We start from the raw sequence: 23,058 nt of genomic DNA, 5'->3' as shown, positions 1-23,058 counted from the left end.
TTTTGAGTTGGCCGTTTAAATTTCCCACTTCTCCTTGCAGACAGCTTGGAGCAATGCTGGCAGACTAAGTCGAAGAATTAAGATGCTGGTGATGAGGAATCTAGCAAATTCTGACCTTTGCTATCCACATCAAAAGGATCAAACTATATTATTGAACCTTTTGGAGAGAAAGGGCTATGAGGAGGACAGGGGTAGGTAAACTTGATGATGTCGACTAATGTGTAAAACGACTGAAACGGTTTGTCATTTATTTGTTCAATGTAACATACTTCCCAAAACGATGGAGGAATAAAATTTCTTTTTGCATCTTTTATTTTTACTTTTTTTTTCACACAATTCATAGATTCACGTTTTCTCTTCTGGAAAGTTCCGGCAAATGATGGCGATCCGTCTGCTTCTCGGGATGTGTTTTCCTTCGTAATAGGATTCTTCGTTCTTTAGAATTTCGTGAGTGAACATGTATCGCACTTTATCCCTGAGGAAGGGAGATTAAAAACTGACATGATCTTTTGCACAGTGTACACATATCTCCAATCATGGAGAGGTGAATAATGTTTGCATAATGCAAGGGTCTAGGTCGAGCCCAGTGGTTTCCAACCTTTTTAAACATAAGATCACTTTTAGAATCGAAATGCAACCCAAGATCTCCCCTTAAAAAATTCTACTTTACTAAATATATATATATATATGCTTATGCATAACACACCTTGTTCTTAGTGTGACACCTGTGCTTGCACACTATCTGAGTGCTTTGAAGTCTGGGTCCTCGTTTGAGATGGCCAGTCTCATACAATCCATCAGATGGACATCTGTGAGATAAGGACGATACTTTGTGAGATGGATTTTTCCCAGATGAAATCATCGTCTGAGATATGTGGAATTAGAGTAGGCCTTCACCTCGAGTGCACAGGAAGTAAGAAGAGGGTACTTCTCTCTGTTTGAAATTCCCCAAAACTCTTTCTCCCTTGACCTAGCTTTCAGCTCTGTCATCTTGCATGGTGATTATCTCCATGTCACGTCCACTGCTCTGGTCAAACACCTGCTGAAATTTTGCTCAGTTCTCCAATGTCCACTTCAAGAAAATTATTTGAGACAAAACGATTTCTTCCATCTCGTCTCCCTCCTGAAATTGTCTGTTGAATTCCTTTTCCAATCGTCAGGTGGTCATGCAATTTTATTTTTATGGAACACTTCTTTGGTGTTTTGTAGGATTTTCTCCAGATTTGGGAAGTGTCCTGTCACCTTGTTCTTTAACTGTGAGGACCACAGGCCTTGTTTCAACTTGAATGCATTCACTGCACTGATCATGTGTGACAAGTCCCTGTCCCTCCCCTGCAGTTCGTGATTCAGCTCGTTAAGTTTTGCCTATATTTGATTTAGGAAAGGTGACATTTTCAGGAATCAGATCTAAAAATCTCTGGAGGACTTTTCCTCGACTTAACCACTTCACATCTTCATGAAGGATGAGCTCACTGCAGGTGGCATCGAGCTCATCGAGTAACAATTTGAACGAGCAATGGTGCAAGCTCTAGCAATAATTGAGTTGACGATCTTGATAACTGTCATAACATGAGAAACGTTGATATCCTTGCTCGCTTGCGCTTGTTGGTGGATAACACGGTGGTAATTGACAAAGGAGGCAAATGCATGATCATTTCAGCAAAGTGCAATAAGGCCTGCATTGGCACCCAGCAATGTCGGTGCACCTTTAAAATTCGTTGTAGACATCCTCGCCTCTTGTCCTCTAAGTGGCAAAAGAGAGAAAGTCGTTCGTTGTTACTGAGTCTTGAATGCTATGCAAATTAAAACAATCAGCTGGGCCGTATCCATTGTGTATACCGATGCATCAAACTGCAATGAGAAACATTCACAATGTGATGTCTTTAAAGATAAATTCACAGTATTTGATGAGACATGTCCTCGGACAGCGATTCCACCCTTTTGGCTACTTTTGAAGTGGCATGCTCTTGATGGCTGTCGTAATTTCATCGTTGTTTTTCTTTCTTTAAACAAGCTGTCGGCAGTAACCGTCATAGCCTCATTGATTAACTTCATCGGTGAATGGTTTCTTATGTTTCGCCAGCAGGTGGCTAATGCGAAAAGATGCCTTCTTGGACGGGCCCGGCTTCTCGCTCGTCATTTTGGATATGAGCAACCGACAACTGTATGGCAGCCACAGCAGTACAGCAACTGCATCATTAATGGATAATCAGTTCGTTTAAACGGAAATAATTTCTGATTGACCTGTGCGCCCACATTTAGCTCTTTTAAAAACTCTCCAGCAGCTTGCGTGTGCGACCCACAGCCACTGCAGTTTCAAATACAACCACCATACAACCACGACCCTTCCCATACTTTTTTTTTAATGTTCAGATCGACGAGTGAAGATTCTGGGATCGACCTGTCAATCCCGATTGCGAGGCTCCAGCTAAACGACAAGGTAGCAAGGTTAGCAAGTCCCAAAGGGTATGAGCAAAATGGGGAGTGGGGTATAAGTATATATACAAAGATCTGATGGAGCACATCAACTGGTTCTGATGGATCTTTGTTGTGACTTTTTTTTTTCTCGATGGCTCCTTGAAATATTTGCAGCTGAGTGAAGGGTAGCCCATGACCTGGAAGATTCTCTTAAAATGTCCGGTCTCGCACAGACTCATCACGCGGTAAAGCAGGGGGTTGATTTTTCTATTACTGGTAGCCTATTGCACAAAGTTGCAAACATTTTACTCACCGCATGATATAAAAGGAGCGCCGTTTGAGCAGCATATCCATTTGTTCAGCCGTTCCTTCATGTACGAAACGTATGACGCAGGTGGACAGCAAGCTGAGGCCAGCGATGGTGTTCCCACAGAACTGCATCGACACCAGAACATCTTAGCTGATACCAACATTGCTTATTAACTGGGAAAATTCCTTCCTTATGTCTAAAGCAGAGCATAATAGAGCCGATGATACAAAAGGCAGGAATGGTCTTGTACCTGTTGAAGCACCTTTTCACTCCATCTATCAGTCATCTACTACTTCTTTAACGGCCACAATTATTCCTACGTCCTTGTGGGGTTGACCGGGGGAAGCTTGTCCCAAATCTTCAACGAACCAGTCCTGACGACGTTCAATTAAGGTTATGCCAGAAATATTGAATTTTGGCCATGGTGCTTGCGATAGCTCATCTGCTCTTCATGAAGGACACCATGAGATGTTTAACGTCCACCAAATAATGCCAGCACATGGGACGCCCATTTAACGTCAGAGGGACGGCACACCCATTGACGAATCGCCCTGCCTGTGAACCACCAGGATGACAGTTTATCGCTGGGATGAGATTCAAACCCAAGCCAGACATCTTAGAGGTGAGTGTGCATACCTCTCGGTCTAGGCCATCCTGTCGGGCCCCCCTTTAGTCATTTACTTACAAAGAAGAAATGGGTGAATGAATGAATGTCACCTTGATGCTGTCGACATGTGGTTTGATGTACCCATGAGCATCCAAATCTAGGATGTGGATCAGAGGGCTGACTTCACTTCTTGTTCCAAATGCTGTCTCAAAAACTCTATGCAACAGAGAGGCAGCCTCAGCACTCCATTTCTCCCGCTCTATCTCATGATAGCCATGGATAGCCTAAGAGAAGAAAATCCTATTAGTTTATACAGATCGGTTGCAGGACAGTGCAAATTGGCCACAGGCTTTTACTTTCTAAACAAGGGATATCAAAGCTTATGGAACAGCAGAACAAAAGTGTCAACAGACAGTGTGGCGAAGGAAATAGGGACAAGAATGTAAGTGAGGATTAACCACAGTACGAATAGTTTCAGTTGAAAGGGGGAAGGGTCTCAATCGGTGTCGTAAAATTGGGACACCATGAGGTAGGCAGCACACGTGAAGGTCCTGGAGAGAAAAGGCAAGAGACAACAGATTCGGGAAGTTCTATATGTGAGAGAAAATGTGACTGGGGGGGGGGGGGGTGAATGGAGGTGACCAACGAGTTTAGACTTGGTGACAGTCATAAGGCAAGTCTGATAGAATGTGTGTGACAGTTAGAAAGACAGGTGAGGACAGCAAGAGCAAGCCGAAAATAGACCTAAAGACTGCAACGCCACTAACTTGCTCATGATAAACAAAAAGCTGACCTTCACATTCAGACTTTTGGCCTAAGATGGTGATGACAAGGTGGGCCTTAAACGTCATTGCTTTAAGGGTGGCAAGATGGAAAGCAGTAGCAGTGGTCTACTATGGAGAAGCATATTCCATGAGACTTCAGAAAAGCCTTGAGGGTGGCACAGCTACTCCCTCCCTCATATTGTAGGCCTCCAACTTCAGAGGACAGCAAAGTGAGGGATCCTCCGGTAGCCTCTGAATCTCCTGACATTATTTGTCTCGTGTAAACTTTTCTTGCATGCAGAAGGTTGGAAACTCATGTATTTTCCAATGCAGCACCTGGCTTTGGAGGCTCGCTTGGCGATATGATCTGCCCAATAAAGATGAAAGCTGATGGCGAGTCCCAGGAGCTCCAGAGATGAGAGAGTAACCACAGAAATAAACTATTGTAGGGTTTGCCAGCTGCTTGTTATGGAGATACAAATTGAGGATTGTTTCTTTCCTGCATTACAGGACATTACAGGATGATGAACAGTTGCTTATTTTCACAAGATCTGCAGAGAGGGATGCTGCTGCAGCGTAATTGGCAGTGGGAGACTTTGAAGGTAGGAGGAGGGAGAGGGGGAGCTATGGTCAGTGAGGAACTATCCTGCACAGAGTTGACTTATATACAATGTGGCACAAAGTACAGGGTTTCCACAAATTACCATTCCAAATTCAAATCATAATAAATAAAAAAAACGATGAAATGGGATATCCCAATGTGGTTTGCTGCATGTGAAAGAATATTCCTCAAAGTTTTATTTACATTTTTTTTTGGTGCCAGGAGTCTCCTGATACATGGTAGATGACATTTGCTGCATATGGTGCCCCCACAAGAAACAGCGCAATGTGTTTCCTGGTTTATAAAGACAAAATCATCTACATGGGTTCAACAACGCTTCAGGATGATCTATGGAAGAAAGCCAAGCACGAGTGGTGAGGATGTTGAACACACTTGTGAGTCGTTCGAGCGCAGTCTCTACGAGTCCTTTAGGACTGCCACCATGGAGCTGCAGCTACACTGCTCAACAGTACATGAAGTGCTGCACACGCGATTGCAGCTGTACACATGGAAAGTTCACTTAAACCGGACGACTGCATGCGATGAATCACATTTTCAGTGGATATTTTGGAATGCTGAGACGGAGATGACGGATTCCCATGATGCGTGCTCTTCTCAAATGAGTTAACCTTCCATGTTTTGGGAAAGTTAACAGACATAATATCATGATTTGGGGCTCTGAGCCTCCACATGAGGTCTGAGAACTTGAGCATGACAGTGTCGGGGAAGTATTGCGGGCATTCATCTCCAAGTTACACGGGAGAATGTCTTCATCATTCTTTGAGAAAGAGGGTGTATGCCATGATTAACTTCATTTTTAGCCACAAATTTTCTTTCTCGAACTTCTTCCCAATTCCGTTAGCACTCCCTTCAAAATGTGATCTCGTCTTATCCTTATGCTCAGTCACATCTGAATCTGCTTTCCGCACACACTGAATCAGATAGGGTACATCTTACCATGAAACAGCATAATCATGTATATCTTCCGACAGTTTCACATTCAACAATTTGTTGTTTTCCCTTAACACAAAAAGTTATATTCATCTTTATGCGTCACACAAATAATATTCAATCAGGTATGTATTTCACTCCTAAACTAAGAATAGCATCCACAATTGCTTTCAGGTTAATATAGTTCAAAAATTAACTCATGCAGGTATTTTAGCACTACTCTAAGAAAATAAATTGTATATGATTACAATCACAAACGGGAATACCTAATTCCCAACAACAATTTTCCCAAACCAACAAATTAAGCATAATGTATTATTACCATAATTCCTCTCCACTTTTTTCTTTTCCCTCTTTTTTCCCTTAACAGTGTGGCACTCGTGGTGATATGAGTTCACTGATATTGTAATTGACACAACTCATAACATTGTCGTTATGCCATTATCTTAATTCTACTGTATTCATTTGCAACATCACTTGATTTAATCTTTTAATCTCAGTATTTATGTCGCCATAAAAGTCTTCCTTTTCTGGTTCCACATTTCTTTCCTCATTTGTCACTTCATGCGTTATCATCGTGTTGTTGGTTACCTTATTCAAACACACCATCACTAAGGCTTTCAAGCAAGCCACCACTAAAACAATTGCCAATATAACTACTAAACCAACAAACAAATATTGGAGTATCTTAGCTACCACCCCTCCAAATGTGTTTCCCAACCATGCAAAGGCACCCCCTTTTATATAATCGTGGTATCTTGCTCCCTCTTGTCTGATTGTATCGGCTATGTTATAAATTTCTTCTGACTCATCAGGTATGTATGTACAGCAATGTGTACCAATGACTGCACATGTACCTCCTTTTTCTGCTAACAGCATATCTAATGCCATACGATTTTGTAATGCCATCGTTCTTGTTGTTGCCAGCTCTCTTGTAAGTTTTTCCAATCCACTAGCTGTTTTATTTGCCAACTTCTCCATAGCCAATGCCATGTGCCTGAGTTCTCGCCCTGCCTTCCAGGTTCCATAAAATGGAAATATTACCATTCCAATCCATTCCCCCATGCTAATAGTTCTTTTCTGCCTAGAATGCAGGATATGCGTTGGTGACTTTGTTAACAGGCGCATGTGTGCAAGCACAAACCCCATAAAACATGTTCCGAACCATCCCGAGGGAAGATACGGATATGCCTTGTGTCCACATATAAAATACGTATTATTATATGTCCATGTGTTGTCCATTCCCCACATACCTTCCCAATATAAAGCTAAACCCTTCGTGCCATTTGGTCCTAGTGGGACAGGTGTTCTCATCCAGCCTTCTTCGTGACCATAATTGTGGCATTTAGAGGTTCCCATAGACCTGTTATGCGTAGGCGTTTGGGGTCTGGTGATACACATTAATCCTGTCATTTGCTGCTGGACGGTCATGTAAGAGGGCATTTTGTTCTTATCATATGTAGGTCTATAACTGTCCTTAAATTGGTTACAATTATATCCCCCTTTTTGCCATCCCACTTCCCCGGACAGTTGGCCGTTAAAATCTGATGCTATCAGGGTGTGAGGGAAGCGGCTACATAACTCCGCCCAACCAAAAGGAACTGCCTCCAATGGTACTCCGATCTCACTAGAATGCGGCATTTGTGTACATATCCAACAATTACTTTCATTTGCTATAGCAGCCCTTGTATGGGCTAAATGTAAAAAAGTATTAATCCCGTGTAATCCATCGGGTTCTAAAGGTGTGTCTTTATCCTTCATCAAACTTCTCTTCTGCTTTTGTCGTTCCGCATGATCATATATCTGTATATCATTTGCTGGTGTTGCGTTTTGTTCCCTCATTACCCCAAAATAATCCATACAACACAGAGTCCCCACTACTAGAGAACCCATTCCTAGGATAAATATCACCATTTTCAAGGAGTATCTGAAGTAGAAGTCTCTGGTTTCCCTTGATTGGTCGGCTTGTCTTGATAAGGTGTTTCCCTTTGTCCCACCTGTATCCATCTGTAAAACATGTGAGCTACCCCTTGTATATGTCCGTACCTATAACATAATTACATGTCAATAAAATTCAACATCGTAACTAATAACCTTCCTAACAGGTTAATGAAAGAAAATCCCTAAAAATTCCTTATTCTTTAACATCAATCTGATTATTTGCCTTTCCCTGATTCCCTTATATCCCGGGGTCCACCTAACTCCCTTGATCATGAGTGTAATTGTGCTACATTATCACTCATGCTGTACTAATATCAGTAGGTAATTGTATGTCATGTAGGCAAATAAATGTCGCTATCTCAAGTAGGAATATCACATGTTGAAAATGTAATGTTTATCAATGCAAGGGGTGTTAAAATGTAATTCAAATGATTGTAAATCACGACTATCATTTATCTGCCACTGAATGTTCTGCTGGGCTGCTAGGTGCAGCCTCATTTTCTGTGGGATCGTCCACCTTAGCCCCATGTGCTTGCTTGCAATGAGAGGCATGAATCCAACTTTCTATTTTGGGTCCATATTCGTTTCTATTCTTATCAATCTCCTATGGTTTATCATTTCGTTCCAAGATACCGCAACCAAAGGTTTTATCCAAAGCTCTACCAAACTATTTCCAATTTGAACAAAAAATGCTAATTAAACAACAATTCAAAGAATTAACTTCAGTGGGTCAACAAACTCATTTTATAAACAGATCTAATTTTCCCATCCAATAATTTTCCTTGCCAAATGTCATATTGCAACACTTTAATAAACCTTCGAAAAATGTCTCCCAAATCAATAAATTCCCTTTTTACTTCCCAAATACTCATCTGTAAATTACATATTCAATTACAGTTTCTCCCTATTTGTTCGGCCTAAATGGCCACCGAAGTGGCTGCCAACATGCAGTACCGTTTTTATCTACCAAGCAAGTATTCGTCCACATAAGATCTCTACCAAAATGTTGTTTGTAAAAAACAAATCTGGGATTTCTGATTACATGGATGCACACTCTCAGGACATTTCAGGCTGCTTGTTAACAATCCACTACGATAAATTAATTTCTTTACCCACAATCAAATAATTAGTACAAATTGAGGATATTATCCCTATCACATTCATTTATAGATTCATTATGTTGGATCTAAATTTTCTCCCACTGCTGCAAGGAAGAACAATAGCTCTCATAAGTCTTTGTAATATCTCACTTCATTTACCCAGCATCGTAGAATTTATTTACTATCCATTCCCATCTGTTAACCAGTGACTTTGTTTGAACTCCAAAACTTAATTTGATGAATCCCATGTGTACAGCTACCACTTATTGAAACCCATACTTTTGTAGAAAATATCCAAGTAAGTGTTTTTATTTTAAACCCCCTTAACTGTTGCTCATCCATTTCTATGCACCCAGTGAGTATTACTGACACCAGTATGCCAATATAGGTGTGCGAGTTTAACAAATATGTTGCAGGTACACGTGACATCGCGTTCTGAGTATAAATAACGTAACAGCGCGTTCATGTCTGTCCCTTGGTTTAAGATTCACAATGCATTCCGTTTTAAAACTCACAATAGTTCCAACCAGCAAGATATTCTTTACTATTTTCCCATATCATCTATGCCTAATACACAACCATACATGCAGCACAATTTATATGCTGATAAAATTCAAGTTTATATATATAAAATCCGTGAGCAGAGCACTCTGGGAAGTCAGTGCAAGACCTCTCCCAAATTTGGCCAATTTTGTACTCCCACATTTCCATGAAGCTCATATCCATAAATAGCTTTGATTCTCATATAAATTCTATCAAAATGGAATCTCAAGATTACTCCCAATTTTTACTATCAATGAATTTACTATCAATGAATGGCTGCTCATAACTCAGTAAATCAAATTTTTATATTCCATCTCCCTTGACAAAAAGGATAATGTTCATAATCAAATTATATTTCTATTTTATTTTACTAATTCTCTCGATATGCGATCCCATCCACATGGAACTATCTATTTTCAGACAAGGCACACTGTCGGTGTCAACAATCTTGTAAGATTGATACACAAAAACACACACACACATGCATTATGCATATTTGTTTGCGTTGGAACCATTATTTACAGATCAGATGGGTGTCAATTTTATTTCAATTTCATAAAATTTGTCAATCAAATTCAAAATGCTTATACACAAATAAACCAAAAGTCCATTCTTAGAAAACCCCTATGATGTCACATTGAAATTACCCTTTCAGCCTCCACAATAATCTATCCAAATTTTGACTACACACCCATTTGCATGTCAGTCGACCACTGACCTATCAATCGTGCAGAACACTAGTCCGAAATTCCCACCTGATCATCATGTGACTCTTGTCACTTGGTTTGCCAAAAAATTGCAATGCAATTGTTCCAAACTTTGTAAATTTAAAATTGCTGTGCCCAAAATAGAAGATCCAATTTTGGCATTTGATCAATTAATTATTAATTTGTTAACAAGCAAAAAGAAAAAATGAATCATTCTTGCTCTGAAAACTTTTCAGACACAAGAATCATCGACAGTTATTCATGTTTGTCCAGTAATCGAATCTGTTGAGGCCAATCATCATTTGGGATTTGCAGCAATGAAGGCCTAATCATTGTCTGAGGTACCGGTAAGCACTGGTACCCTTGATCTTGGTTTGCCCCATGAACTTGTCTTCCTGTTGACATACGGACATCTTCTTCTCCAATGTCCCATCTTTCCACACTCGAAACACCGGTTTCTGTCGTTGTCTGATCTGTGCACCTGTGCACTTGTATTGCTGGGCTGCATCTCTACATCCCTGAGTTGCCACTGCAATCTTTCGTTATTTCCTGAAACACGAAAAAATTCTCTGTACCGTCCTTTTTGGGGAGACAACTGGAAATCAGATGGGACAACTGTCACTTTCATTCCTAATTTCGAGGGCAGTTGTGCATTTGTCTCCTCCACTGTATCCTGTATCCTTTTTATTTTAATTTTAAGTTCTAGATCCGTTATCCGTTCTTGCTGTTCCCGTTGTCTGGATTCACCATCCCAAAGATGGAATGCAAGCCAGTCTACCATTAGATTCTGTCTCTTCCTGGCTTTCAATCTTTGTTCCAATCTTTCCAATCGACTTCGCTCAAATGTACCATCTCTTGGAAACTCCTCATCATGTCCCTTTGTCCACAAATACCAATTCTCGACCTGCCTTATAGCTTCGGCACCATAATGGTCGTACATATGATGTGTACAAGCACCTTTTTGTGGAATTTCTGGTTGTCCTTGTGTATTCTTGCAGGCTCCATTTCCCATTCTGCCTTTTATCAAAGTAGCGTTGGATGTGTTGTAGCTTGTTCCAGGTTCCTCTAAAGCTTCACTCGTACCTCCAGGAAGGATCTCTCCACCTGTTCACACGGTGATTTCCAGAGAATCTCCCTCAGCTGTGGCTTTTGCACAATCCAATCTCACAGATCAGTATTTGCAGATGAGCCGGAGGGTCAGTATGAAATGGGTGAATCCTCAGGTGTCCGCTCTGTTTGACGGGGAAATCACACAATGGTAACCGCACATATATATCTGTATATAAACTCACCACCTTGCTCAATTTTCCCAGGTTGTCTCCACATTGATAATATCTCGCAAAGATATCAAAGCTTCTTTCTTGAGACCGCATTTTCATCAATCAAACAATCAATATATTCAATTCAATTTATTCAGTTCAATTTATTCAGTTAAATTTATTCAATTTCAATTAATTCATCAATATTCATCAATAAATCAAATTAATCATTTTGAATGACTCCTTGCATAAGCCCTTTCCCCAATGATGTCAGGACAGGTCCATCCATTGACTGAGATCGACTCTCATCGGTCGTCACCTCTGGTTCGTACCTCATGTCAATTGATGAATCACCGTCCTGTCCTAGGGTCATATCTGACATATTTCCCCATTTTGCCTGGTCTCCACAAATTTTCTTTGCAGCCACTAAAGGCAACTCATCCTTTATTCGTGAGACAGCCAAAATGGATGGCAGATATTAAAGTTCATTGGAAAAAAAATCTCATCATTTTTCCTTTAATAGTACCCAAAATCTCTTGGCAATTTAAATTTCGTAAAACTCCTGAAATAAGACTTTAAAATTCCTTCAATCATGCTAAATTTTGAAACTCCATCACTTGTAACACCCAATTTATCCCATAGGGCTTGAAAGTTCTTTCCCAAGTTCATGCAATCATTCTGCATTTGAACCCTATGATATCATTCATAATAATCATCATGATTTTATAGTCATGGTCATATCATAATCATCTATTTAAAACGAACATTTCCTTTATCACCACAGCTATGTGGTATAATCAACAATAGAATAAAACTGTACATAGCAACAGGCTACCTCATGGCCACTTAGTATACCTATTGACAATAAGTCATAACAATATCGAATAATCATTGAACAATTCAAAAATCGCTTCCACTGCTCCAGCCGCAGCATTCGTCATTTTGTCTGCTCATCCGCATGACCAAAACGAAATAAAGGGAGCTCAACCATTACACAGCGCTTTTAATGGCGCATGCCATAGGACCTCAACGCAATTTCGACTCGGCCATAAAACGAGCAAATTTTGCAGGATGTTAACTGGAATTAGTCGTGAAAATATATCCAAAATACACAAAAAATACACACCCACAAAAATAAACAAACCCAAACAAACCCAATGTCGACCATCTTACACAGTAATCACATCATTTCAGCATCGTATTGATTGCTGAAATATTCCAGGGTTTATACACACCTTAAAAGAGGTATGCGTGGTGTTGCCCCCTCCCACGTTTATTCCAGGGTTTATACACACCTTAAAAGAGGTATGCGTGGTGTTGCCCCCTCCCACTTTTAATTCCTCATTAAATTCCTCATTAAATTACTCATTAAATTACTTATTAAATTACTTATTAAATTACTCATTAAATTACTCATTAAATTACTCATTAAATTACTCATTAAATTACTTATTAAATTACTCATAAAATTACTCATAAAATTACTCATTAAATTACTCATTAAATTACTTATTAAATTACTCATTAAATTACTCATTAAATTACTTATTAAATTACTCATTAAATTACTCATTAAATTACTCATTAAATTACTCATTAAATTACTTATTAAATTACTCATTAACTTAACTTACATAGTTTCAGCATTGTATTGATTGCTGAAATATTCCAGGGTTTATACATACCTTAAAAGAGGTATGCGTGGTGTTGCCCCCTCCCACGTTTATTCCAGGGTTTATACACACCTTAAAAGAGGTATGCGTGGTGTTGCCCCCTCCCACTTTTAATTACTCATTACATCGTTTCCATTAAAAAACATCGCTTCTACTGCTCCAGCCGCAGCATTCGTCACTTTGTCTGCTCATCCGCATGACCAAAACGAAATAAAGGGAGCTCAACCATTACACAGCGCTTTTAATGGCGCATGCCATAGGAACTCAATGCAATTTCGACTCGGCCAGCAAACGAGCAAATTTTGCAGGATGTTAACTGGAATTAGTCGTGAAAATATATCCAAAATACACAAGAAATACACACCCACACAAATAAACAACATTTATTCCGTTCAACAGAACAAACATTTCCTCTATCATGACATGCATGTCTTCAAAATTATATGACCAAGAGAAAAAAGTAAAACTAATTAACACTGCGGGCAGTGATGATCCGGGGACCATACCGCTCCATCCTGATTGGACGAGTGCGTGCTAGAGTCGTTAACAACGACAGTCCAGATCCGATTGTTCAAAATTTCAACTCAATCGATCGAAAAATGAACGCAGGGATGCATTTTAAAGGTGCAGTGGCACTAACTGAGTTGCCACGAATATGGCCACGAAATTGCCAATATGGCCATCACAAAATATTTTCCTTAATCAATTGGCTCATAGCATAACCAATCTGCAAGTATCTCATCCGAAGATGTATCTCTGAGGACTTTTAATTAAATAAGTCATTTATAAATCAACGAGTTAATTTATTAAATGATTAATCAATAAATCAAAAGTTTCCTTGACAGCCACATCACTTGGTCAGTGTCATGTCCAAATATCAGCTTCCTTACTCAAAAGGTGCCTGAGTTAATGTAATGTAATTACTGTAATAAGATTACTGCAATTACTGTAATGATTACTGTAATTACTGTAATTACCGGAACTGTAATTACTGTAATTACCTCAGGTAATTACTGTAATGTAATTACTGTAATTTAATACGAAATGTAATTAATTAAATAAGTACTTCCTTAATCGCTAATAATTAAATAACTCGTGAATTCTTATCCGATTTACTTAACATTTGAGTGTCCCCAAAACGTTGGAGCAAAACGTTGCAACAACGAAAGTGAAACGTTGTAGCGACGTTGTGGAAACGTCAGCAAAACACAACATTTGAATGTTCCCAAAACGTTGGAGCAAAACGTTGCAACAACGAAAGTGAAACGTTGTAGCGACGTTGTGGAAACGTCAGCAAAACACAACATTTGAATGTTCCCAAAACGTTGGAGCAAAACGTTGCAACAACGAAAGTGAAACGTTGTAGCGACGTTGTGGAAACGTCAGCAAAACACAACATTTGAATGTTCCCAAAACATTGGAGCAAAACGTTGCAACAACGAAAGTGAAACGTTGTAGTGACGTTGTGGAAACGTCAGCAAAACACAACATTTGAATGTTCCCAAAACGTTGGAGCAAAACGTTGCAACAACGAAAGTGAAACGTTGTAGCGACGTTGTGGAAACGTCAGCAAAACACAACATTTGAATGTTCCCAAAACGTTGGAGCAAAACGTTGCAACAACGAAAGTGAAACGTTGTGGCGACGTTGTGGAAACGTCAGCAAAACCCAACATTTAAATGTTCCCAAAACGTTGGAGCAAAACGTTGCAACAACGAAAGTGAAACGTTGTGGCGACGTTGTGGAAACGTCAGCAAAACCCAACATTTAAATGTTCCCAAAACGTTGGAGCAAAACGTTGCAACAACGAAAGTGAAACGTTGTGGCGACCTTGTGGAAACGTCAGCAAAACCCAACATTTAAATGTTCACAAAACGTTGGAGCAAAACGTTGCAACAACGAAAGTGAAACGTTGTGGCGACGTTGTGGAAACGTCAGCAAAACCCAACATTTAAATGTTCCCAAAACGTTGGAGCAAAACGTTGCAACAACGAAAGTGAAACGTTGTGGCGACGTTGTGGAAACGTCAGCAAAACCCAACATTTAAATGTTCACAAAACGTTGGAGCAAAACGTTGCAACAACGAAAGTGAAACGTTGTGGCGACGTTGTGGAAACGTCAGCAAAACCCAACATTTAAATGTTCACAAAACGTTGGAGCAAAACGTTGCAACAACGAAAGTGAAACGTTGTGGCGACGTTGTGGAAACGTCAGCAAAACCCAACATTTAAATGTTCACAAAACGTTGGAGCAAAACGTTGCAACAACGAAAGTGAAACGTTGTGGCGACATTGTGGAAACGTCAGCAAAACCCAACATTTAAATGTTCACAAAACGTTGGAGCAAAACGTTGCAACAACGAAAGTGAAACGTTGTGGCGACGTTGTGGAAACGTCAGCAAAACCCAACATTTAAATGTTCCCAAAACGTTGCAACAACAAATGATCACAAGTAATTATCACATTGCAATGACCTCTTAACATTCCTAAACCAATATCCCATTAAAATCCCATTAAAATCCCATATCTTGTCACGGCGTGCCCGCACGTATACTAGGGCGTGCCCGCACGTACGTGCTTGCCCGTACGTGCTTGCAAAAAAAATGCGTGCAAACAACAACAACAAATTTTCTTTGAAACCACGTGGGAGTAACGACCACAGAACCCCCCCCCCCCCTCTATTTACATGAAATGGTTTGGTCCATTCGCAAAGCCAAAGCGAACGACCACAGAACCTCCCCCCCCCCCCTCTATTTACATGAAATGGTTTGGTCCATTCGCAAAGCCAAAGCGAACGGCTTGCGAGTACGGTAGAACCCCCCCCCCCCCTCTATTTACATGAAATGGTTTGGTCCATTCGCAAAGCCAAAGCGAACGGCTTGCGAGTACAGTGACCATACCTTGGGAACCACTTGTCCGATTAATTTTAAACCTTGAAAAGGCACATCCTCGGGTCCCCAGCAATATACCTGGCAAGTTTCAAGTATATCGGACCGGTAGTTGTCGAGAAACAGCGGTCGCATACAGACAGACAGACAGACAGACACACACACACACACACACACACACACACACACACACACACACACACACACACACACACACACACACACACACACACACACACACACACACACACACACACACACACACACACACACACACACACACACACACACACACACACACACACACACACACACACACACACACACAGAGATTACTGGAATTATAGATAGATTATTTTTTCAAAAGCACTTGTTCACCAATTTCCCAAATTTCAGCTTCCTAGCTCAAAGGATGGCTAAGATATCGCCCAGACGAACAAACACACAACTAGAACGACGCTCAGGAGAGAGCATATCTCCGCCTTGGTGAACAGTTTATGTTTTGTATCCCACTGATAGGCCGGATCTGGATTCGGACCTGAACCAAAATGTAATCGGCGTGTTCTCGTCACCTCCCCAACTCATCCACCAGGTTCATTCACTCATCCATAACTTTTTTAAATATATGAATAATATTAAAATAATAACATTAATAAGTATATTATGTTAAATATAATGTATATCGCTTTTCACCCGATCTCTTGATGGTGAAGAATCACTTTAAACAATTCTCGTAGCCGGATTCGCACCTGGGTCTTCACCAAAATCCAATCATTTCGTCCGTGTCACCCATGCTATCTGTCTGACAAATTTCGTCAAAAAAACAACAGCACTGGTTTTGTTTCCTGGAAGATTCCTGCAAAACGCTTTGCTTCTCGCAAAACGTCCGCCTATGAGAACTAGAGGGAGGGGAGGGAGAAGGAGCGGGAGCAAGAGACAGGGTGCCGGAATGGACATGAGGGACAATGAGGGACAGTGAGGGAGTGTTGGTATGCAATTTTTATCCAATCGCCATCTTTCACAATAATTCTGGACCGGCATGAGGTGGGATTGTCTGTCATGAATTTATTTGTTGATCGAACAAGTTTTAGATATGGCGGGAAAACTGAAAAAAAAATTCTCTCCTCCACCCCCCCCCCCCCTTTTTTTTTTTTTTTTTTTTTTTTTACTTTGGACCCACGGCTTTCGTCCTACACAATTCCGTTTAATTTGTCTAAATCCGACCAGTCGTTCCAAAGATATAAGCCGTTTTGTCGCAATACCATAAATTGGAATGAGGTAAAAATATATATATAAATATAATTCCATTTCCCGGTTCCCTGTCGCACGCCGAGCAAGTCGCGTGATTTGAACAAGTGCAAAAAAAAAGAAGTACTTTACACGTGTGCGGGTGTATAAACGAGTGTACCGGCCTTACACGTCTTGGAAGCAAATGGTCGCATGGTGCACGCATGCTCCGTTTGCTCCCAGGTCACAGTAAGACCCTTAATGACCAGCGCAAAAAATACGTATTTACAGAAATCATTTAGAAAAACATGAATGATAGCTACAGTCGTTTATCGAAGTACCATTCGTGATGGGTCACGCCACCTATATCGCGGCATCGGTGCGCAAGGAAGCCCCAGACCACCTGCTCCCCCATGTATGTACACATAACTTCCAAGTTCGTAAATCATATTGGACAAAACAAGACACACTCACCTTTTAAAGACTTGTTTGTACAATTGATGTCAGCGGTGCCTCCAAATTGTCGGGGAAGTATTGCGGGAGACTCAAGACTCCAATGACCGGACACAGGTTTTACAAAAGGTCTGGTTTATTAACTGGTTATTCATTTCATTTCCAATTACCAAATAATACCGCTTAATTCAATGGACCAGGTTAACTCTTTTCGCATGGTCCTTCTCGTTCGGCCGATGTTCCTCCGCCACTCCCGTCGGGCAGAGGGTCTGATGATGAGCGCTCGTTCGCTCCGTCGAGCAGGAGTTATCGTGGCAAGTCCTTTTTACTCAACGTTTGCTCTCGTTTATATCGACAAACTGGACTTAATCCCCTGTCCGCTGAAACGTTAATCCTTTCTCCGCTAATGCCCCGAGGTCATGCATTGCACCAAGTCCTGGCATCAGCTCGCTCCCCTCCTGCTGTGATTTCCATTTACACAGTAGGAGGGTGCTCTAGCCTGGGGCTGTGACCAGGTGTTTCAAGAGATTACCATGTTCGTGCACATTCTGCTTCGTTACCAGATTTAATCAATGAGTTACCAGTGCCAATCAATACGTTACACTGAGTTACACTTCCACAACAGCCTAAAGGTTAACGTGTTGTGCGGCCTCATGCATCACCGAGTCATTGGGCCATTCTTCTCTGCTGAAGCCACTATAAAGTCTGACAATTATTAGCTGAATATGTTGGAGAACCTTGTACTCCCGCAATTGGTGGATCTGATGGAAAGAGGTCATTTACCAACAATACAGAGCTCCCCCACACTGGAGTCTTATAGTGCACAATTTCTTCAATGAACACTTCAATGATTGATGGATTGGGTGCGACGATCCGAAACTGTGGGCACCACGTTTGCTGGACATAACGCCTCTGGATGTTTTTTCATATGGTTATGTGAAGGACCTGGTGTACCGAACGAAGCTTACCGATATTGCAAATCTGAGGAATAAGATAAGGGCTGCAATCAAGACCATAAGTGTATAAATGCTGAACATTGATGAATGTTACACACATTGACGGCTCAACCTGCCTGTGAAACACTGGGATGACAGTTTATGGCTGGATCGGGATTCAAATCCAGGCTGCACAGCTTAGAGGTGAGTGTGCCCTGTTGCAATTGTTGATTCCATGCTTTATTTTTGATTAGGAGAAAGGTGACATATAACATGGATTATCAATGATTGCCAATTTTGCTCACTCATTTACATGTTTAAAACAACAAAATAAAATTGTGAAAGGAAGCCTTTGAGAAGTTAAAGAACACAATGAATGCATGGGTTCCAAAACAACATTTCCTGGCAAAGGTGGAAGTAGCAAAGACAGGAAATAAAAGTAGAGCGGTATAGAAAACAAAGACCATTTTCCAGCTGTGAAAGGAGTACGAATGGTGCAGTACAAACAGTGGCAGAGGGAGCAGACAGACATTGTGCAAGGGGTAGAGCATGAAAAGATCATGCAGAGGGTGCACTGATCAGAGACCTGACAGAAGGTGGAGTTTGTGAAGATCAAAGGCAGGACTGTACGGAGAGGGCGGAGCGTGATAAAATACAGAGGGTGGAGCGAGAAGATTTAAAGAGGCGGGGTTTCAAAGAAAAACAGAGGGGGCGGAGATTGATGTTCAGAGGGCGGAGCGAGAAGATTTTAAAGAGGCGGGGTTTCAAAGAAAAATAGAGGGGGCGGAGATTGACATGCAGAGGGCGGAGCTAGAAGATTTTAAAGAGGTGGGGTTTCAAAGAAAAATAGAGGGGGCGGAGATTGAAGTGCAGAGGGTGGAGCGAGAAGGTTTTAAAACGGCGGGGTTTCAAAGAAAAATAGAGGAGGCGGAGATGGAAGTGCAGAGGGCGGAGCGAGAAGGTTTTAAAGAGGCGGGGTTTCAAAGAAAAATAGAGGGGGCGGAGATTGAAGTGAGGGCGGAGCGAGAAGGTTTTAAAGAGGCAGGGTTTCAAAGAAAAAGAGGGGGCGGAGATTGACGTGCAGAGGGCGGAGCGAGGTTTTAAAGAGGCGGGGTTTCAAAGAAAAACATAGGGGCTGGAGATTGAAGTGCAGAGGGTGAGGTGCCAAGGCGGTCAAACAAGTGGCAGATTGAACAGAAATCGACAACGAATGTGACGAGGAAATGTCATTTAATCAATAACGAAATGCTCAAGGTCAGAGCGAAGCAAGAAATCGAGTAAATAACACAAATCAGAGGGAGATAAGCTCACATCGTCCCAGTGGTCGAACTGGAACTTCATTTTCCGAAACGAAGGCTCCACTTCGTCCAGTAAAATCTGCTCCTCTCGCAGACTCACGAACTCCTCACAGACACCGAACCCGTCGGGCGGTCGCGGCGCGGAAGGCGCGGCAAAGCGGCGGCGCTCGAAGGGTCCGGGAGCGGTGGGTCGTGACACTTTAGCCTTCGCTAACCGAGACACGCGGCCTAACTGGGAGCAAACAGTCCACGTCATAGTACTAGTTCGTACCTTTCTTTCCACAATTATATTGTCCGAAGTGATACACCTATGCCATTTGGGTTAAGCACACACAACACCAACAGGCAAGCCGCCTATCATTACAAATGGGCATTACTCTACGTACAGTACGTACAGTAAGCAAAATGACGCGGGTAATGGCAATCCAGCTTCTGTAATCTACGTGACACCTATACACCGTTCAACTGGGCATGATTGGTTTACAGGTTTACGCCACGGTGACAGATTTACAATTGCGGTTATAAATTGGAGTGTGTGAAACAAACATCTAAAATTCGGATTTGGACCCGAACCTCTGGAATGTCCGTCCATCGTCCTCGGTATTCCTGTTCCTGTTCCTGTTCTGAGCCTGTTCAATACGACAATTCAATATAACCCTGTTCTGAGCCCCCCCCCCCCCCCACCTCAGATGAGTTGCGCAGCCCATGAGATTAGTTTTAGATGAGGAGAGATCGCATGAGAACGGACGGCACGAGAACGCAGAAGGAATTGAATTGTCGTTGTACACGAACTTTGCCCTGTTCGCCGCGCTCTGCGCAGTATTAATCACGCGCTGTAAAGAACGACCGGTGCCAGGCCACAGACGCGCGACTTCCTCTTGCCTGCCTTTGCCTGGATACATGCCGTGACCGCCAGAGGGCTACACCACGAGTGAGCTGTTACCGGAGCAACCGAAGCGGGCCCGCTTGGCGCGTGAACTTCTCTTCCTCCATCTCCCCGTGTATGTGAGTGGGCCCATTTGTCTGGGCATAAGTAAGACTGACTAAGCTCTGCTCTGTGTCCCTTTCCTTTCCTTTCATTCTGATCATTGTGCATAGTGTAAATAAATGCTGTTCTTCCTTCTGATTTGACCGTCCTGTCTCTTCCATCATTGGCTTCGCATGGTACGAATAAAACCGCTCTAATCGGGTTCCAATAGAAAAGTAACAGCATGAGTCACGTGATACGCATTCCGCTCGGGCGTACTCGATTAAGCGTGGCTCGATCCCCGCTTCCGTTGCGGCGTGGGTACCAAAGGTACGTGCGAATTTGTCCTGAAACCCTTTTCCACGTTTGCCCGGAAGTGGCGACTCGGTCTCTCGGACCCAAAGACCCAGGGGGAAAAAGGGGGTTTAATCTCCCTTTTGTAACAGGAACGGGCTTCGGGGGATCCGCAACAATATATATATATATACAGATGTTTGGTACCGGTACTACAGAACTTTAATATGCAAGAAAGCAAACACGACATAATAACCATAACAACGAAGCTTTTCGTGCTGTACTCCTCAAGGCAATTCACATCAACAACTGATTAGCGTCACATAAAATCACCAATATTCATCCAATTGACCTGAAATTTCAATTTACGATTTGAGTTTTGTCATCAAATTTCGACAAAGCTTTATTATGATAATATGGATTTGGTCAAAATTTAAAGGTCAGCGTCACCTAAAATCATCAATTTTCATTCAATTTACCTGAAATCGAAATTTACCATTTGAGTTTTGTCATCAAATTTTCAACAAAGCTATATTATGAGAATATGGAGAAGCCAAATTAATAATTTGCTCAAAAGGTCAAAGGTCAATATCACATAAAATCGTCATTTTTCATCCAATTGACCTGAAATTTTAAGAATTTGCATCTTGGGCCACTGGATTGGTTCACCAATCAAAAGCTAGAAGCTGATTGTTTTGTTTTTTTCAGATCAAAAGGTCAAAGGTCATGGTGGTATAAAATCGCCAATTTTCACCCAACTGACCTAAAATTTTAAGAATTTGCATATTGGGTCACTGAATTGGTTCACCAATCAAAAGCTAGAAGCCGATTGTTGTTTTTAGATCAAAAGGTCAAGGTTGCATAAAATCGCCAATTATCACCGAATTGACCTGAAATTTTAAGAATTTGCATATTGGGTCACTGAATTGGTTCACTAATCAAAATCTAGAAGTTGATTTTTTTTTTAGATCTAAAGCTCAAAGTTCAAGGCTGCATTAAATCATTAATTTTCATTTTGTATTTTTTTAAAACTGTTTTCGTTAATTTGAGCATATGGAAGAAGAATAAGACGACGTCCGAATACAAACGGACGCATGGACGGGCTTTGCATTTTCAGATGCTTTCTAGTTGTGTTTGTTTTCATATAAAAGTCCCTTCAAGGTGAATACTTGTTCATTTGAGCAGTGAGCAGAATGAATGCATTCGTCTTAATGGGATTCATAATTGTTTTTGTGATACATGAAATGAAGTAGGGGTGTCAGGGAAAGGGTTTGGGGTCTTTGCTGCATTGCATTGTCCATCTTGCTTTGTGCATTTCCTAAAGCATGTTCCGCTGCCTTTGGATTCATTGCAGGCCACGGGTTCGGACTGAGAATAATAAACACAAAATGCCCCATGCAGGCCTACATGCCGAGTTGTGGATTTATCCAGAGCATGTGTGCTGTGGCAGCCAATATATACAGGGCCATGGCCGTATCCACAGTCAAGTGATGACATGTATTTATATTACACTCTGCGCAAGGAATTAAGCGGCAAAAGTTTTGAGGCTTATATGTATATTTTTTAATATTATGGTCAAACTTGGTCAGAGTGTGGTTGTAGAGTGAGGGATCTGTACAGTTCATAAAAACAAATTTGTCAGTTGAAGCCAAAGATCAGTTGTTATGAGAAAACAACATGGCTGTCTGACGTGAGTATGCAAATTGGCAATCACACCAGTCACAGGCAAGTTTACATTGGCAGAGATGGATTTAATAACATGTGTGGCCACCACTGACCCTGATACAAGCTTCTACACATCTGTCATCGAGCATATCAGACCATCGAGTTCTCTCTCTCTCTCTTTGTGTGGGATGTTGCGCCACTCTTCGACCAAGGCCACAATCGCTTGATCAACAGACTGCATGGAGTTGGCGACCCACAAACTCTCCTCCCGAGAGTGTCGTAAACATCCAACATGTTCAGTCTGATTTAAGTTCAGAGATCATGCCAGTGATGTTGTGTTCCTAAAGTGCAGATGTTGACAACATTTGTATAATGTGGACGAGCATTGTCATTCAGGCCAAAAAGACAAGTGTCAACCTTGCTGATGGACTAGATGAATGACAATATGCAAAAATTAT

The 23,058-nt window shown here is 41.4% G+C and overlaps 1 protein-coding gene across 2 annotated transcripts; it reads right to left on the bottom strand.

The window, feature by feature from the left end:
- Positions 1-294: 294 nt before the first annotated feature.
- Positions 295-20,073, bottom strand: LOC137434391 (alpha-ketoglutarate-dependent dioxygenase alkB homolog 7, mitochondrial-like). 2 transcript variants are annotated; one of them, XM_078768837.1, is made up of 4 exons: positions 19,688-20,073; positions 3,446-3,619; positions 2,732-2,853; positions 295-475 (listed from the first exon to the last, which is right to left on the bottom strand). In XM_078768837.1, exons 1-4 carry the CDS (start codon positions 19,928-19,930, stop codon positions 346-348), a joined length of 669 nt encoding a protein of 222 aa, XP_078624963.1. In that variant the 5' UTR covers positions 19,931-20,073; the 3' UTR covers positions 295-345. The 2 variants fall into 2 exon arrangements, 1 of the variants encoding a protein (XP_078624963.1); XR_013621537.1 differs by lacking the exons at positions 3,446-3,619; positions 19,688-20,073 and adding an exon at positions 707-809 and having other exon boundaries at positions 2,732-2,801.
- Between the last annotated feature and the right edge of the window lie 2,985 nt (positions 20,074-23,058).

This window comes from Myxine glutinosa, unplaced genomic scaffold, assembly GCF_964187855.1.
Source record: "Myxine glutinosa unplaced genomic scaffold, kmMyxGlut1.1 SCAFFOLD_586, whole genome shotgun sequence".
NCBI classification, from domain to species: domain Eukaryota; kingdom Metazoa; phylum Chordata; class Myxini; order Myxiniformes; family Myxinidae; genus Myxine; species Myxine glutinosa.
This window is presented reverse-complemented; position numbering and strand designations above follow the sequence as displayed.

What these genes read in the sequence shown, in the direction of transcription:
- LOC137434391 (XM_078768837.1), bottom strand. Translation starts at nt 19,930, where the DNA reads ATGACGTGGACTGTTTGCTCCCAGTTAGGCCGCGTGTCTCGGTTAGCG. An exon ending in AGTTCGACCACTGGGACGAT is followed by an intron (nt 3,620 to 19,687) that starts GTGAGCTTATCT and finishes TTCTTCTCTTAG; the next exon opens with GCTATCCATGGCTATCATGA. An exon ending in CACATGTCGACAGCATCAAG is followed by an intron (nt 2,854 to 3,445) that starts GTGACATTCATT and finishes GTGTCGATGCAG; the next exon opens with TTCTGTGGGAACACCATCGC.